Raw genomic sequence first — 19,081 nt, 5'->3', positions numbered from 1 at the left:
ATATTAACACTAGATGCGTCATGGCGTCACGCTCAGACCAGACGCGTCAACAGCGCCGCCATATTTGAACGGTCAGACGCTCTCTCTCTCTCTCTCTCTCTCTCTCTCTCTCTCTCTCTCTCTCTCTCTCTCTCTCTCTCTCTCTCTCTCGGTGTGTGTGTGTGTGTGTGTGTGTGTGTGTGTGTGTGTGTGTGTGTGTGTGTGTGTGTGTGTGTTGGGGGTGGAATCCGTGGACCATGTAAACCCAAACAACTCAACAGATTTATACAACACTTATTGAGTATTAACATCTATTACATATGACTTTAGGCTACAATTGAAATCAAAATATCCGCATTTCTTCAAGAAATGCAAAATAAACTTTAAATATATCAGAATTAGAATGTCCAGGTTTCAGCTTCATAATTCTATCAATTTCATAATAAAATACCTCTTCCATGATTTGTGACATATTTCAAGACGTTATACTAAACACGGTTAGATGATAGCTAGCTAGCTAGCTGGCTAGATAGAGCCAGCACAAAACTAATTTTTCTTTTGTTAAATTGCTGCTGACTGTATGAAAACAGTGTGGTGCTTCTCTTCTATGGGGTCTTTTTTAACAGAAATACAATTTTAATGATACTGATATTGGTTTTTGTTTTACGCTAAAATAAATGATGCAATAACAATAATAAAAATGCACTTATACTTAAGTCTTGCATGTATTTGATAATACATAACAGATTTTTTACGATGCCGTGACACCAAATTCCCCTTTTAGGTAGAATAAAGTTTATCTTAATGTTTAGTGGGTATACTAATCAATATGGAAAAATTATTATTTATAATCTCTTTTTGAAACGTGTTCGGGTATTTTAAACATATTTGACCGTTGTAATTTTTTTTTTTTTAATCTATGCTTTTTTTTGTGTACATCTATGCTGGTACCAATTTAGTCAAACGGAGATGAAGCTTTGTTTAAACGATGAAGCTTTCCAGCTAAAATGTGTTGATAGACGGTGAGAGCTTCAAGTGTCCATTGGGGACACCTGCTGGTCAACATAATTTACTGCATAATAATAGGAGTGAGGTAAAACTGAAAATCTCCACAATCTTTAAATGTGGTGAGACATAAAATAAGAGAGGGTCACAAAATTAATATCTTTATGAGGTGTTTTTTTTAACATAGTAAATGTCGCTAATAGCAACAAGTTTTGTAGCAAATCATTACAGGATTGTAAATCACACAATTTGGTCCAAAGCATTTAGAGCAGAAACACGCTTGATCTTTGCTAAATGTTTATAAAGTCCCCGTGATTATTGCTCATTATAAGATTGTTTGTCGGTTACGTGTACTGCAGTTAAAATAAAAAAGAGAAAAAGCTGATGTTTCGAAACACTTGCAACTGAACCTAGTGTCGAACCCTGAGTAGTTTTGCGTATGTTCGAAACGGTTTGAGTTTAGGTTAAAAGGGCTGTTTCTACTATTATTTTATCTTGGTGTAAGATACTTAATATTAACGGCGCCTGTATTTAGTGGTGAAATACAAATCCTACGTTGGCTCAAAACTGTTTTGTTTGATTGCTTTGGGTCAGGGTGTTGTTGACGACAGCGCTGCTTTTAAAGCATTCCCCGGGAAACCGATTTGAACGTTTGTTATTGGCTAGCTGGGTTTTAGCGCGTTTGCAACAATGGCGAAGGTACAAGTGTTGAATGTGGCTGTTCTAGATAACCCGAGTCCTTTTGGAAACCCTTTTCAGTTTGAAATAACGTTTGAATGTATGGAAGACCTCCCTGAAGGTACGTTTTTATTACAGAGTTGCTCTTGCTGCCGTTGTAGAAGGTCAAAGCTCGAGTATGTTGTTGACCACATAATGATGATGGCTAACGGCTAAGGCTAAGTTAGCTATGTTAGCTAACTTTAGAACTAATATCGTCCGAGTTCTAACTTGACATTTTCATGTATGACCATGAAAGCCAACTGTAGTGGAGGACACAGCCTGATTCAACTTGTTTTCCAGGTTGTGCTGATTGGAGCTATGTATGAATTTATGAAATGACCTTTATTGTTGTGCCTTTGAACATACCCACGAGAAATGAGGAAAATACAATACAAGACAAGGAAAACAGGATTACACTCACTTTAAAGTAAATGTTTGATAAATAAGTGTAAATAAGCAATGATTTTCTATCTAGCTAATCGAACAGAAAATATACATTCAGTATCTATTTGTATGATTATATAGTCTACTTCCAGCATAGACTACAAGTAAAAGGGAAGGTTGGAAGTATATAGTAGACAATAAATCTGCATCTATTTTTTTTCTGGAATAACTTATAATGTTGACTGTGAAAAACTTAGTTTTTGCACAAAAAAGTTTTTTTTTCAAATAAGCTGCGGAAGTGTCTTTGAAAATTTTACATGTATGTTATCCTCTTAAAGCTAGAATGCCAGCAATCTTCAATAGATAAAATATAGTCTGAAGTTTAATATATATAAACTACATCATATTTAGAACCCATTAAAATTTTGGGGGAATTTTTAATTCGTGGGAACATACATAATTTGAGGGAAATCCATAGCGTATTTTGCCCCAACGAACATCAAAACCTGCAGATGAATTCAAGCCGGAAGTGCGTCTGCGCTTGCGCAGTAGCATTTAATAACTCAGATAATCAGATAATAACAGACTCGGATAATAACCATAACTGTACACCGTCAGTCACCAGGCAGCTCACCTGTCCAAAAGCAGCACTGCAAAATCCTCGTGAGATCGATTGCCAGTCTTCTGTCGCTGCAGCTAGCGGTGAACCCCCCCACGTGACCTGTGACGTCACCCCGATGGCATCCTGGCTTTCAAATTTTTGGCACGTGTCAATAATTCTGCATTTGTTTCGATACGGACGAATTTTAATCATGTTCAGACTAATATTTTGGGAATCCTTTATATTCACACTAATGAACAAAATTACTTTGGTTCCCATTAAAATTCTAACAATTGTCTCAATTTCAATATGCTTCCTGGCACACTAGCTTTAACTCAGTTACTGGAAAATACAGACCCAATGTGGACCCCTTTTGTACATTTTGTCAGCTTTCTGAGAAATTCATTGTTCACCTTTTCTTTGATTGTACTTTTTGTTATACCTTTTGGAACGATATTTCTCTTTTTTAAACGGGAATCTGGGCATTCATCTTCAGTTTAAAGTGGAATTTGTGTTATTTGGATATGTTGAAGACGACGAAGAAGAGGAGGAAAACGTTGCCACGAAAAGCGGGAGAAGAAGAAAACTAGAAGGGTGGAAATGAGAGTGGGGACTTTGAATGTTGGTAGTATGACTCGTAAAGGGAGAGAGCTGGCTGATATGATGGAGAGGAGAAAGGTAGACATATTGTGTGTGCAAGAGACCAAGTGGAAGGGAAGTAAGAGCAGGTGCATCGGTGGTGGGTACAAGTTGTAGTACCATGGTGAGGACAGGAAGAGAAATGGTGTTGGGGTCATTTTAAAGGAAGAGTATGTTAAAAGTGTGTTGGAGGTTAAGCGAGTGTCTGACAGGGTGATGAGTGTGAAGTTGGAAATTGAAGGGGTGATGATGAATATCATCAGTGCATATGCCCCACAGGTAGGTTGTGAGATGAAGGAGAAAGAAGATTTCTGGAGTGTGTTAGATGAGGTGGTGGAGAGTGTGCCCAAGCATGAAAGAGTGGTGATAGGAGCAGACTTCAATGGGCATGTTGGTGAAGGGAACAGAGGTGATGAGGAAGTAATGGGTAGATATGGTATCAAGGATAGGAATGGGGAAGGACAGATGGTAGTTGATTTTGCAAAAAGGATGGAAATGGCTGTGGTGAATACCTACTTTAATAAAAGGGAGGAGCACAGGGTAACATATAAGAGTGGAGGAAGGTGCACACAGGTGGTCTACATTCTTTATAGGAGATGCAAGCTAAAAGAAATCACAGACTGTAAGGTGGTAGCAGGAGAGAGTGTCACTAGACAGCGTAGGATGGTTGTTTGTAGGATGACTTTAGAGGTAAAGAAGAAGAAGAGAGTGAGAGCTCAACAAAGGATCAGATGGTAGAAGCTGAAGGAGGAAGACTGTTGTGTGAAATTTAGCGAGCAGGTGAGAGAAGCACTAGTTGGAGGGGAAGCAATTTTGGACAACTGGAAAAGTACTGCAGATGTGGTGAGGGAGACAGCAAGGGCAGTACTGGGTATGACATCTGGACAGTGGAAGGAAGACAAGGAGACTTGGTGGTGGAATGAAGAGGTCCAGGAAAGCATAAGGAGAAAGAGGTTGGTGAAAAAGTTTTGGGATAGTCGGAGAGATGAAGAAAGTAGACAGGAGTACAAGGAGATGCGGCATAAGGCGAGAAGAGAAGTGGCAAAAGCAAAGGAAAAGGCATATTGCGAGCTGTACAAGAAGTTGAATAGTAAGGAAGGAGAAAAGGACTTGTACCGATTGGCCAGACAAAGGGACAGAGCTGGAAAGGATGTGCAGCAGGTTAGGGTGGTAAAAGATACACATGGTAATGTGCTGACAGGTGAGGAGTGTGTGCTGAGAAGGTGGAGGGAATATTTTGAAGAGTTGATGAATAAAGAAAATGAGCGAGAGAAAAGGCTGGATGATGTGGTGAGAGTAAATCAGGAAGTAAAAGAGATTAGCAAGGAAGAAGTGAGGGCTGCTATGAAGAGTGGAAAGGCAGTTGGTCCAGATGACATTCCAATGGAGGCATGGAAATGTCTAGGAGAGATGGCAGTAGAGTTTCTAACCAGATTGTTTAATAAAATCTTGGTAAGTGAGAGGATGCCTGAGGAGTGGAGATGAAGTGTGCGGGTTCCTATTTTCAAGAACAAGGGTGATGTGCAGAGCTGCAGTAACTACAGAGGCATAAAGCTGATCAGCCACAGCATGAAGTTATGGGAAAGAGTAGTAGAAGCTAGGCTTAGAAAACAGGTGAAGATCTGTGAGCAGCAATATGGTTTCATGCCGAGAAAGAGCACTACAGATGCAATGTTTGCTCTGAGAATACTGTTGGAAAAGTACAGAGAAGGACAGAAAGAGTTACATTGTGTGTTTGTGGACTTAGAAAAAGCTTATGATAGGGTGCCAAGAGAAGAGTTGTGGCATTGTATGAGGAAGTCTGGAGTGGCAGAGAAGTATGTTAGGGTAGTGCAGGACATGTACAAGAATAGTGTGACAGCGGTGAGATGCGCAGTCGGAATGACACTCATTCAAGGTGGAGGTGGGATTACACCAAGGATCAGCTCTGAGTCCTTTCTTGTTTGCAGTGGTGATGGACAGGTTGACAGATGAGATCAGACAGGAGTCCCCATGGACTATGATGTTTGCAGATGACATTGTGATCTGTAGTGAGAGTAGAGAGCAAGTTGAGTCTAGTCTGGCGAACTGGAGATATGCTTTGGAGAGAAGGGGAATGAAAGTCAGTAGAAGCAAGACTGAGTACATGTGTGTGAATGAGAGGGAGCCCAGTGGAATAGTGCAGTTACAAGGAGTAGAAGTGGTGAAAGTAGATGAGTTTAAATATTTGGGGTCAACTGTTCAAAGTAATGGAGAGTGTGGTAGAGAGGTGAAGAAGAGAGTGCAGGCAGGGTGGAGTGGGTGGAGAAAGGTGGCAGGAGTGATTTGTGACCGAAGAATATCAGCAAGAGTGAAGGGGAAAGTTTACAAAACAGTAGTGAGACCAGCTATGTTGTATGGTTTAGAGACAGTGGCACTAACAAAAAGACAGGAGGCAGAGCTGGAGGTGGCAGAGCTGAAGATGTTGAGATTCTCTTTGGGAGTGACAAGAATGGACAAGATTAGGAATGAACATATCAGAGGGACAGCTCAGGTGGGACGGTTTGGAGACAAAGTCAGAGAGGCGAGATTGAGATGGTTTGGACATGTGCAGAGGAGGGACCCAGGGTATATAGGGAGAAGGATGCTGAGGATGGAGCCACCAGGCAGGAGGAGAAGAGGGAGGCCAAAGAGGAGGTTCATGGATGTGCTGAGAGAGGACATGCAGGTGGTTGGTGTGACAGAGGAAGATACAGAGGACGGGGTGAGATGGAAACGATTGATCTGCTGTGGCGACCCCTAACGGGAACAGCCGAAAGACACAGAAGCAGAAGAAGAAGTTGATAAAACCCTTGCTAAAAAAAAAAAAAAATCTGATCAACCTTGTTATTATTTTAGCCAAATTTCAAATACACACCAGCAAATTTTTGTAATCAAATACCCAAATTCATTGTTTTCTTGGCTTATTTCAAATCGTATTTGGAGACCTTGAAACATTGCACTAATAAAAAAAAGCTGTAAAAACCCAAAACTTATTAAGAGAATTTAACTTTTAATCTGTCTTATGTACCCTGTTATGTAAGCTCTTTATTTAATGCCTTTTTTTGTTTGCATACCTCAATCCATTGTTCTGTGTTCTATGTTCTGTTTGTTTTATTAGCCTGTTTTGTTTATATTTGTGTAAATAAATAATTATTTTAAAAAGTATATAGTAGACAAGATCTATGTTACAAGTGTCTATGTATGTTACTTATTTCTAATAAAAATGTAACCAATGTAGTCAAGACATCACAGTCCGCTGACTGCAGATTAAAGGTGAATTTGTCATTATTGTTACAGTAATCCATTAAAAGGAATGCTTAATTAACACACTTAATAATGACATAGAATTCATTTTCTATTTCATATGTGCACTAGGGGAAAAAAAGACATGGCTCTTGTTTGGAAAACTCCGCAGGTTGTATCGGAAATTTCTGATCCGTGAATTACATTGGTATTGGAACCCAATATTGATATTTGATTGGATTGGCCTCATCCCTACAAAAAAAAACTATCTGATTAATCTGTGTGGTGGAAATCTATAACAACAAAGGCATAAATCAAATAACTGCCTTTAGAAAGAAAAAACAGAATGGGCTTTATTATACATAGATGAATACATACAATGAAATTTGTCCTCTGCATTTAACCCATCTTACAGTTGGACACAATCCAACCACTAGGAGCAGTAGGCAGCCACAGTCTGGCACCCGGGGACCAACTCCAGATGTAGAGTCTGCCTTGGTCCGGAGCAAAGAAGGATCAGACCCTAAATAAGCATGTTTTTGGCTGTGGGAGGAAACCGGAGTGCCCGGAGGAAACCCATGCAGACATGGGGATAACATACAAACTCCACACAGAAAGGACCAAGTGGGAAGTGATCCCAGGACCTTCTTGCTGTGAGGCAGCAGTGCTAACAACTATAAGGCATTGTGACTTTGTGTGAATTTATTAAAGTCATACATGGAAATGAGTACATCTGGCCAGATTGACTCCCACCACACATTCTCTGAGGTCTCTGCCAGTGAGTAATGAGATTTTTAAAACCTCAGAATACTTGTACATTGTGAGACAAAGGAAAGAGAAGTAGGGTGTGTTTTGTTTATGGGGTCCTTTGATAAAGAAATCCTTGCCATACACCCTAGCTGTCTAATAGATCTATATCCTTGGCTATAAATTGCCAACCCATAAAAGCTAAAGCTCTGAGCCATATCTTTCTGATCAGAATTCACCCCGATTTAACTTCAAGCAATAACCAAAACCCAACTCCTAAGTCTAAAGGGTAACATCTGCTTGAATGCAAGTTCACTTTACAACTTTACACAACACATGAAAAGCAGGACATGCTATATTGTTCAGATATCCTGATGTTCAGGAAGTGATCAGTTTAAAATTTTCCATTACATCACACAATTATTTTCTTAATCTGTTACTAGCTCTAGATTGGGTAGTGCTTATAAAATAGGTAGCTGACATTTTTCAAGGGTGGTAATAAATTGTGCAAAGTTTCTATATGAGTTGGAATGGTGTGTGAGCCCAGAATGTTTTTGGAGCCTTCAACTTTAGACCTCAACAATTTTTAGAAGAATAACTCAATCCTTTTTATTTCCTGTTAATTACGTTTTTTTAATGTTAATTTACTGTCTTAATACGTTTATAAATTGTTTGGGTTCTTGTTACTATTTACACACACTATTGTTATTATTATTATTGTTATTATTATTATTATTTTATTTTTGTTTCTATTTTGTCATTTGATTTTTTAAAAGGACCACAATGGAACTAAGTGTTTTCACTTTCTTGTGTCATCCATGGAAATTATTTATTTATTTATTTTTACATATTTACAATTATGTACTAGCATTAGGGCTGCAGCTATTGAATATTTTTGGAATCAAGTATTGTATTGATTATTTGATCGAGTAAACGTATAAAAAGTACTTTTGTGTTTTTAAACACAAAAGTACTTTTTGTGTAAAAGTACACAGAAGTACAAAAGGGGAGGTGATGGTCTAGTGGTTAAGGTGTTGGGCTTGAGACCAGAAGATCCTGGGTTCAAATCCCCGCCTGACTGGAAAATCACTAAGGGCCCTTGTGCAAGGTCTTTAATCCCCTATTGCTCCCGGTGTGTAGTGAGCGCCTTGTATGGCAGCACCATAGTCATGTTCACCAGGTGAATGTGAGGCATAATTGTAAAGCGCTTTGAGCGTCTGATGCAGATGGAAAAGCGCTATATAAATGCAGTCCATTTACCATTTAAACAATATCAGTAGTGACAATGGCACAATATCGCTGTGCCATCATGCAGATTTTTAAGTTTAAGATGTTCCCTCCCCCTCTGTACCCGGGTTATTATTTCTTTTTTCACATTATTAAGAGTTTTAGAGCTTTGCCAAAGCATAAGCCCAGGCGGTCTGTGAAATTTTCAGTCTGGGGACAGGATAGTCTTTTTTTTTTTTTTTCCCCCCCTTCTTTTTGCACATTTCATTTGTACTTTTTATTACTGTGATTTATTCAGTGTTAGTGGATCCACAAAAGCAACCTGTTGATTAAAAACTCTTACCAAACCATTTTTTTTTTTTTATCATTAAACATGACTCATTTAAAGTGCACGTCCTTTCACTTCATCTGCAGAAGTGGAGAATGGCCAGTGGAGCAAACTGTTTATTTAAAAAAAAAATACAAACACACTGCTTCACTTTAAATGAGCAATAAGTCCATTTCAGATGATTCGTGCTGACCCTTTCTCTTAAAAGGCTTTATTTTACACAGCGTGTGGCTTTGTAAACTTGTAGCATCACCTGCTATATTGATTAGCGCTATCGTCGTCTTCTGTTTTTGTGGGAGCATTACAGCGATATATACAGGCCTCGTGTATGTACTACAGCTTTAAAGAAGCCTCGAGGCAAATTCTTTGCCTCGAGGCTTCAGCCCTGACTTGCATTGAACATACTAAGCAAACGCACACTTACACTTTTAATATGTAGATGATTTACTGCCTCCTGCTGGATTGGCGTGCAAGTCCAGAATGTAAATATCAATGTCCATTGTTCAGTGTTGTTAGCTAATATATGTAACTTCTCTAAAAATATTAGTCCTATCAACATTTGGTTTTGGCACTTTCATCCTTCACCGAAAAATACATAAGCATACGAAACGGTAAAAGTCAGCTCTCCACAGTTTGTGCGTGATCAAATTTGCACACACGCAGAGCTTTTTTTTGTTGTTTTATTTTTTTTCTCTGCATTCTGTTGTAAGAAGGTGCTTTTAATTTGACACTCAGACTCTGGCAGAAGACATTAAAGGCACTTAACTTTTCACTTATGGTACCAACATGACAATTAAATCACTCATGGTAACAGCAACATAACACTTAACTCACTAAACCAATTGAACCACAAAAACACCTAAATCAATAACACTAACAACACTGTTAAACTAACATGAACCACAGTAACATTTACAACCCCAAAACCTGAATTACCATGATGCATTGCACCACAGTGTCCACTGTTTACTAGTTAGCTAAAATCGCACATTTTTCAAAAAATATTTGACCTATCAACTTTCTGTTTTTGCAGCGTTCATCCTTGACCCAAAATACAAAAGTATACCAAATGGCAAATGTCAGCTCTTCCCGGTTTCACTGTGATTGAAGCCATACACATGCACACAGAGGCCACTTGGCTATTATAATAAAACTGAAATTAATTATTTGCAGCTCTATTTATCGGTCACCTTTAAAGATGTATTTGCATTTATTGAGATAAATGTGAGCATGTTGACCTCCGCAGGGGTCCTCTCCATACTTTCAGACACTTCTAATGATATTTTTAACGGTTCAACAGTGACAAGAAGCAGTTTACTGTTTTTTTTTTTGTTTTGTTTTGTTTTTTTTTTACTCACTACTGGTTAGCTCATAATAGTGTTTGTTTTCTAAATCCATACTGTGCCAATTCAGTTTGCTTTTGTCCCGAGTGAAAAGATGGACACTAAAACATGTAAAAAATAGAGGTGAGGTTGTAAAATGTTGGCCTTCCCCTTTAAATATTGGTGGTGGTCTGAATTAAATTCAGATTGTTTGTCTTTACAGTTGTGATGTAATGTGTCTGTGTGTGTCCAATAGAACATCTTTTGGGATTTTGTCATCTACTGACATAGGTATGGGCCTGTCCAGTAAATCTGTGGTATTTATGTTTCTGTAGATCTGGAATGGAAGATCATCTATGTAGGCTCAGCTGAGAGTGAAGAGTATGACCAAATCCTCGACTCCGTCCTTGTTGGCCCTGTACCAGCTGGGAGACACATGTTTGTGTTTCAGGTTTGTTTTGATTTTGGGAAAATTACTTAAGCAGTGCTGGGTATTACATGTAAATCCTGTATAGGCCCTGAGGCCCAATGTTGCTATAATTATTATTTGTAGAAACTGCAGTGTGAAGTGGATGAGAGTCTACGACTCCTTTGGACAGGGCACCAGTCCCTTGAAGGTGACTTTACCAGCCAAGTACCCATTTATAGCTGCTTGAACTGGAACAATGGAGATGAAATATGTTGTCCAAGGATACAGGCAGGTGGCGTGACCGGGAATCAATCCCAGATCTGCATATTGGGAGCCTGAGCCCTAGCTCAGTGGGTTAGATACAGTGGAGGGATTCTTTTAATGGGGTCAACCAATAAAAATCCTTCCCATGGCTGGAGCAGGTGGATGGAGGGGGGTTCCATTTTCACAGCTGTCTAGATTGTAAACATTGATGAAAGGGAAATGTAGACACCTGATAATAATTTTAATTTCAAATTGTAGACAGCGAACCGTTTTTTTGTTGTTGTGATGCAAGCAATGGGTGTTTGTGTCAACCTATGGGTGATGTAATCCCAGAGTTTTTATGTGAGGTCCATCTTAACCCTCTGGGGTCCGAGGGCATTTTTTGGAAGGTTCACTCGCTTGGCATAAATGTTTCATTATTGCTGTTAACAGCTCTCCATGCATCCCACAATCAAGTTTTATATCTCCTTTTTTTTATTAGGACAAACTGTACTTTCAGAATATATATGATATACATTGTAGTTGTGTTTTGGTTAATGCGCTTGGTTTCAGTGCAGAAGGTTCCGGGTTCAAATCCCACCCCTGCCACATTTCTCCATGTAATGTGGAGTTGCGTCAGGAAGGGCATCCGGAGTAAAACCTATGCCAATTCAACATGCAGATCCACCTTGGATTTGCTGTGGCGACCCCAAGGGCAAACAAGGGAGCAGCCGAAGGGACTTACAGTTGTGTTTTATGTGTAATAAAGGTTTACAGTCAGAAATAAGAAAGGAAAAAGTAAAGCAGAAAATAATTTTCCACACACATTTATTCAAAACACACAGTAATCTATAATAAACAACTTGACACTTTATAAAGGTAATTTGGGCTCTTTTGTGAAAGACTACAACAAAAGGGTTCAAACAATAAACACAAGTGCACATTTTGAACAATATATACAAAATGGTATATGCGTTTTGTTTGTCTTCATCTCAAAGCAATTTCTGTCTGCTATTACACAAAGGTCACATCACAAACCTCTATTTCTACTGTGTTTTGGAGTGTTCTGTCCTGCTCTTAAAGCAGCTTTGACACTTTGGCCCATTTACACTCTGAGGAGCGGCCCTCCCCCTCGCTCCATTGATATGGTAAACAGTGCTTTACCCCGGAGCGAGAGAGCTTGCCACAGCATCTCTAAAACTCACACACTCTGTGTTCTGGTGTTTGAGCATGTGAGATCGTCATCAGACACCCCCCCCCCACCACCCCCGGCTGCTCACTTCCACTGATTGCTGTGCGTAATGGCGCAGGGCGCAGTGGAGCAAGCACCCAGATGGCTATTCAAACGGCCAACTATACTCAACAAAAATATAAACGCAACACTTTTGATTTTGCTCCCATTTTGTATGAGATGAACTCAAAGATCTAAAACTTTTTCCACATACAAAATATCACCATTTCCCTCAAATATTGTTCACAAACCAGTCTAAATCTGTGATAGTGAGCACTTCTCCTTTGCTGAGATAATCCATCCCACCTCACAGGTGTGCAATACCAAGATGCTGATTAGACACCATGATTAGTGCACAGGTGTGCCTTAGACTGTCCACAATAAAAGGCCACTGTGAAAGGTGCAGTTTTGTTTTATTGGGGGTGGATACCAGTCATTATCTGGTGTGACCACCATTTGCCTCATGCAGTGCAACACATCTCCTTCACATAGAGTTGATCAGGTTGTCAATTGTGGCCTGTGGAATGTTGGTCCACTCCTCTTCAATGGCTGTGCGAAGTTGCTGTATATTGGCAGGAACTGGTACACGCTGTCGTATACGCCGGTCCAGAGCATCCCAAACATGCTCAATGGGTGACATGTCCGGTGAGTATGCCAGCCATGCAAGAACTGGGACATTTTCAGCTTCCAAGAATTGTGTCCAGATCCTTGCAACATGGGGCCGTGCATTATCCTGCTGCAACATGAGGTGATGTTCTTGGATGTATGGCACAACAGTGGGCCTCAGGATCTCGTCACGGTATCTCTGTGCATTCAAAATGCCGTCAATAAAATGCACCTGTGTTCTTCATCCATAACAGACGCCTGCCCATACCATAACCCCACTGCCACCATGGGCCACTCGATCCACAACATTGACATCAGAAAACCGCTCACCCACACGACGCCACACACGCTGTCTGCCATCTGCCCTAAACAGTGTGAACCGGGATTCATCCGTGAAGAGAATACCTCTCCAACGTGCCAAACGCCAGCGAATGTGAGCATTTGCCCACTCAAGTCGGTTACAACGACGAACTGGAGTCAGGTCGAGACCCCGATGAGGACGACGAACATGCAGATGAGCTTCCCTGAGATGGTTTCTGACAGTTTGTGCAGAAATTCTTTGGTTATGCAAACCGATTGTTTCAGCAGCTTTCCGAGTGGCTGGTCTCGGACGATCTTGGAGGTGAACATGCTGGATGTGGAGGTCCTGGGCTGGTGTGGTTGCACATGGTCTGCGGTTGTGAGGCTGGTTGGATGTACTGCCAAATTCTCTGAAATGCCTTTGGAGACGGCTTATGGTAGAGAAATGAACATTCAATACACGAGCAACAGCTCTGGTTGACATTCCTGCTGTCAGCATGCCAATTGCATGCTCCCTCAAATCTTGCGACATCTGTGGCATTGTGCTGTGTGATAAAACTGCACCTTTCAGAGTGGCCTTTTATTGTGGGCAGTCTAAGGCACACCTGTGCACTAATCATGGTGTCTAATCAGCATCTTGATATGGCACACCTGTGAGGTGGGATGGATTATCTCAGCAAAGGAGAAGTGCTCACTATCACAGATTTAGACTGGCTTGTGAACAATATTTGAGGGAAATGGTGATATTGTGTATGTGGAAAAAGTTTTAGCTCTTTGAGTTCATCTCATACAAAATGGGAGCAAAACCAAAAGTGTTGCGTTTATATTTTTGTTGAGTGTATATATACGAGGTCTATTAGAAAAGTATACGACCTTATTATTTTTTTCAAAAACCATATGGATATTTTTGTTGTGTGGTAATACATCAGTGCTAAAAACGATCTTTGGTTTATCACGTGAGGTAAATCAGCCCTATGATTAGATTTTGGAAAACCATGTGAACCAATTCCGATTGGACAGTCATATTGTGCACCTCATCACACAACTTCTATGAGGAGTACAAAGATGGCTGACAGTTGGCTCCAAAGTCTGTGGAGTTAACTTTTCAGCAAAAAAAAAAAAAGTATGTTTCTATCTCATATCATTAAAAAGTTATTTGTAATTTAGTAAAGCTTGGTCTCAGCCATCGTATGCAACGGCGTTGGCCTGAGAGGGTTAAAGGCCTGCTGAAAGAGCTACAGCCTGGTCAGTGAACAGTCTTCATACTAGGCAGTAGATGCAGCAGGTGGTAACCCAACTCTCATTGCAGTCACTATAACTTCTGGCTTTAAGTCTGTTTTGTCTGATGATTCTGCACTTATCACAAGAAAGCCACTCCCCTTTGTGTTTGTCCACTAGCAATGTATCAGGTTCCAATGCATTCCAGCTGTTAAAGTGAATGCAACATGATAAGTTATGTTATAGTTATGTTATACACACTCATGATGACAAAGAGGGTGACTTTCTCCAACCCTTTTACACCTAGTGCCCTTGGTTTGCTTGGGATTCCATGCTCTGTAAATAACAATGTGGGTGGACATGCCCCAAAATCATTTGTGCCACACATTGCATGCACATAATGTTTAACAGAGCCCTGAGTCTCTTAAATCAGCAAATTCAATGTTCCAATTTTATATCTTCACGGTTTCTTTCAACAGGCTGATGCACCGAACACTGGATTAATTCCTGAAAGTGATGCAGTTGGTGTAACTGTGGTTCTCATTACCTGTACATACCGGAGCCAGGAGTTCATTCGGATTGGTTACTATGTGAACAATGAATACACAGACCCTGAGCTACGTGAAAATCCACCCATCAAACCAGACTACACACAGGTAAGACTAATGATTAATTTCTGGCTATTCTCAGTTTATCAAGTTCCAATTCATGCAACATAGGATATGACTTTGTACTGCCTCTGGTTTAAAGAAATGCATGGTTGGGGTACTATGATGCCTCCCACTCACTATTTAAATATGTTTGGCGGTGAAAAGGAAGCACAGCAGCATCACATTACTTCGTATTTGAATGTGTAATGCTTCATTTTCTGCTGGTTATCCAGGTCCATGTTGTAGTGGCACCTGGCTTGGGAATACTTAGGGATCCCAGGGGGAGTAGTTAAAAGGCCTGGCCAAGGATAGCAAAGTGTAGGCTGAACTGCTTAGTTTCCGGCAACTATATAAATGAAATAAAATAAACTCCTACAGTGCGACTTTCCCATATTACATCATAATGAGCCTTGCATGGTGTTATACAGAGGCACATGTGCAACACACATGTGCACTTAGAGGGAGACACTGAGCCCTCCAACAATGTTGTAGAGCCACCAGACTTCCATAACTCATACATATGAGGTGGAGAGCAGCTGAAATAAATAGTGCTGGGTTGAAAAGTTCAATTCGCCAATTTTAAATTGATTCTCATTTTAATTCCCACAGATTGATTCACACATCTAAAGATCAATTTAGAAAAAAAAATGCATATATGCACTTCTCGTCCATGTTTGAAGAAATGACACTGTAGTTGGTCCGTTGCGCTGTTTGTGAAAATGATCATTTCTCTACATTGATTGTGGACCCGCTGGTTCTGATTAAGAAGCAACACGTCCACAATTTATTCATCAACCTCTGTCAAGTCAGTCATGACGACCAGGACTCTTGTCTGTTGCGGGCAAGACAAGAGAATCGTCCGCTGTTTAATTCACACAGTAGTGTTTTTTTTTTTTCTTCTTCTTCTTCTTTTGTTTCTCATAACTTGCCTTTTCCTTGGAACCGTGCACAAAGGTTCTCTGGTGTGGACTGACTTTTCAGTCAGTCTTTTCCACCAGCACTCACTGCATGGCTGGGGAGAAGACTGACTGAAAAGTCAGTCTGTGCGGCTGTGGGAGAAGTTCTCCTGCAGTGTGCTGTGCTGCAGCCATGAGTGTTTGTAGGGGAGATTGGGACCGTTTGCCCACAGAACATTTTAAAATTCTAACTCTCTGAAACACTATTGCCTGAATTTTGAGGGCTAAATTTTGTGAAGTAAAGCCATAGTTTTAGTGTGTGCTTTTTTTTTCTTTTTTTTTTTAATCTTTGTTACAGCCTGACTTTAATGCCAAACTAAACAAGGCATCAGGCCAAAACAAGCAAGGGTGTAGAAATGTACCTGTGTCAGGGCCAATGAACAAAGTACCTCTGGTGCCCTCTTTTGGCTTCCCTGGGTCTGTTCATTGTGTTTGTAAAATAAAAATACTGCTCTATCATTCTGGGAGGGAGATCTTGTAGCCATCATTAACTACCAATACTTCATTAATTTGCTGTCAAATGTCAATATAATACAAATATTATGTTGCATAACTAGACAATTAGGTAACGGCTCAAAAATGGTTTTAATAACTCTAACCCAAATCGAGATCGGATCGAATTGAATGAAATTGAAATAATCTATTCTGAATCTTAAGAATCGGAGTTGAATCAATTCTTGAAATTTGAATCGATACCCAGCTCTAGAAATAAAGGGGGGCACTTTGCACCTTGAGACGGCCGGTATTGTGTATATCATGTGCCAGTTGCAGGATGCTCATGCAAAGCTCCAGAGTTTAGTGAGCAAAAGAAAAATATCATGAATGCCATTTCCTTTGTACAGCATATGAGTCATTTCTCCATGCACATGAGATAAATATTTCAGTAATTTTGGCAGGGCATGCAGCCAGGTCATTGGAAAAAGCTCATCGCTTTTCTCCCTGATCAAACAAAATCTGTTCTGTGCTCAGTAAATGTGTTTCCATGTTTATTGTCCAAATAAACACACATACAGGGTGTTTTTATAAATCAGGTCTCAAGTGCACACTTGGCAATTTGACACACCTATTGTGCATAAAAAAAAATGTGCAAAATAATTGTTTTGGGCACACTACAAGTTTTAGTGCTCAGTAAAACATGGCATTGCATATTTAATTTTCTCTCACAACAGAACTCTACATCAGATGGGAAAACCTGCACAGCACTATTCACAGTGCACAACGCCTGCTTGTTCTGCACGGTGCTGTGCTGTGTTTCTTCTGAAATATGCATCTGAGTTACATTCATACTGTATGTCACATTAAGGCACGGACCCATCATTTCACGGTGTCCTCTTTGGCCGGCTTTACCCCCACAGTGTGCAGACACAAAATAACTTTTTATACAGTGTTGAGCTTTGCAAGGGGTTTTTGTAAATTTAACTTGAAACTGAATTCAAATTTTTATTCATGTTGGTACATTTTAAAATAATAATTAAAATAAATTTTATTCATGCAAGATTACACCTAATGTATAATGTTGGGAAGTGCCTTTTGGATAACCTATGTTGTGATTTTGCATTACATTAATAAATTTAATTGAACGGATGGACACATTTTAATAACTTAAATATAAATTGTTTTAAGATCACTTTTAGTATGGTATTATCCCACAATTAATAAAAAAGTAATGTAGTGCACTGATACAGTTCCATGGTACCCAGGGGTTTGGGGGGAGGGGGGGGTATAGTTAAAATTGAATTTATTTATATGTTAATTAGTACACAGTCCCTGTAATCGTCAAAGGATGCATATGTTTTATGCCATGTTACATGTACATTCATTTTACTGTTGTCAAGTATTGAAATCTCTTGCAAAGAAACCGAATGTTAGTACTTTTCTTGCAGAAAAATATTAAGTCTTCTGTGTTTGGGAAGAAAGAGTCACACTTGTCACACTTGGAAAAAATGATAATTAATGAAAATATTTCACATCTAGTCTTTTGTTACTACTTTTACTGACAAATTATAATCACTACATTAATTTTTCCTTTCCAGCTTCAGAGAAATATCCTGGCATCAAATCCACGTGTTACCAGATTCCATATAAATTGGGAAGGCTGTGCAGAGCGAATGGAAGATGCGGAAAATGTGGATCCCACCCCAAATTCTATGCTCCCTCCATTGTCTCTTCCGTGCAAGGCTCCACTTCTGGGCCTGGTACGAGAAAACTCTATGGACTGCTTATAGAGCTGTTTCCTGCCTGAATGGTGATAACTCATTACAAAAGACCTAATTTTTGAAGATGGCCTGCGAACATTCTGATATGGACATACAGAAATATTTGCCTTACAGCTGCCTTTGTTTGTCTTCACAAACATTCACCCTTGGTTGCAGAAGAGTTTTTTTTTTTTTCTCCCTCTCTTTCTTCAGAGGAATTATCTCAACACTAGGGTAATCCTCATAGATTGGAAGTTCTTGCCATGAACATGAAAGCAATATTCCAGTAGTTTTAGGCTATGATAAAGAATTGTGGCGGAATAGATTAATTAAATGGGAAAAACTGATTTGTGAAACTCCTTTCATTTTATTAGTGCACAAAAGATCTACTCCTTAGAAGATGTCAACACTGAGCAATAGACAGACTGCAATATTTTGCTGTCCAAGAATCAGAATTTACATTTATATTTCTGCTTAACTTTGTCGCGTACCAAAAGTTTCTAACAGATTGTTTTTGATGGGCTGTATCACTTCCTTTTTTGGTTTCTTTTTTTTGTTTGTGTGTGTGTGTGTGTTTGAAATAAAGTTGTATTCCTTGGTTTTGCATTGAGTGCTGCATTGAATTATGCATTTGTGTATATGTTATAGTTTATAGTGCACTTGGTTATAAAAAAAAAAATACTGGTCATTTTGTGTATTCCAGGTTGAGGGCAAATGTGACAGGGTTGTAAGTTGTGCGCGTGCGTTGTTGCGTGCGAGTAGCCAGTTATATTTTCCCATTTTACTAAAAATAGCCTGTGTTAACGTCACATCCAATCACAGATGAGTCGGAAAAAAGTGGGTGGCTCGTTTACGGAATTGTCTTTAAAAGGTGCCGTAAAGCAAATAGGAATATGCTTTAAATGTCGCGCTGTCTTTGATGTGTTCCGTATATTAAACTGAGTTTGGTGTTATTAATTCTAAACGAAAATTAATCTTCAAACTTAAGGGCGTGTTGACTACGCGTAAGAGGTGTGATTAAAACCATTTCGCGGACCAATTACGTGACCGTGTTGACTTGATGGATTGATGTTTATCC

At 39.6% G+C, this 19,081-nt stretch overlaps 1 protein-coding gene across 1 annotated transcript; it reads left to right on the top strand.

Moving 5' to 3' along the window:
* Positions 1–1,476: 1,476 nt before the first annotated feature.
* LOC117528249 (histone chaperone asf1b-B) lies at positions 1,477–18,445 on the top strand. The gene is made up of 4 exons (XM_034190852.1): positions 1,477–1,783; positions 10,531–10,646; positions 14,682–14,858; positions 17,842–18,445. The coding sequence occupies exons 1-4, from the start codon at positions 1,675–1,677 to the stop codon at positions 18,031–18,033; spliced, it is 594 nt and encodes a 197-aa protein (XP_034046743.1). The 5' UTR covers positions 1,477–1,674; the 3' UTR covers positions 18,034–18,445.
* The last annotated feature ends 636 nt before the right edge of the window (positions 18,446–19,081 follow it).

The sequence above is a fragment of the Thalassophryne amazonica genome, chromosome 16, assembly GCF_902500255.1.
Source record: "Thalassophryne amazonica chromosome 16, fThaAma1.1, whole genome shotgun sequence".
Classification (NCBI taxonomy): domain Eukaryota; kingdom Metazoa; phylum Chordata; class Actinopteri; order Batrachoidiformes; family Batrachoididae; genus Thalassophryne; species Thalassophryne amazonica.
Note: the sequence above shows the minus strand (reverse complement) of the source record. Positions and strands in the feature narration are given on the sequence as shown.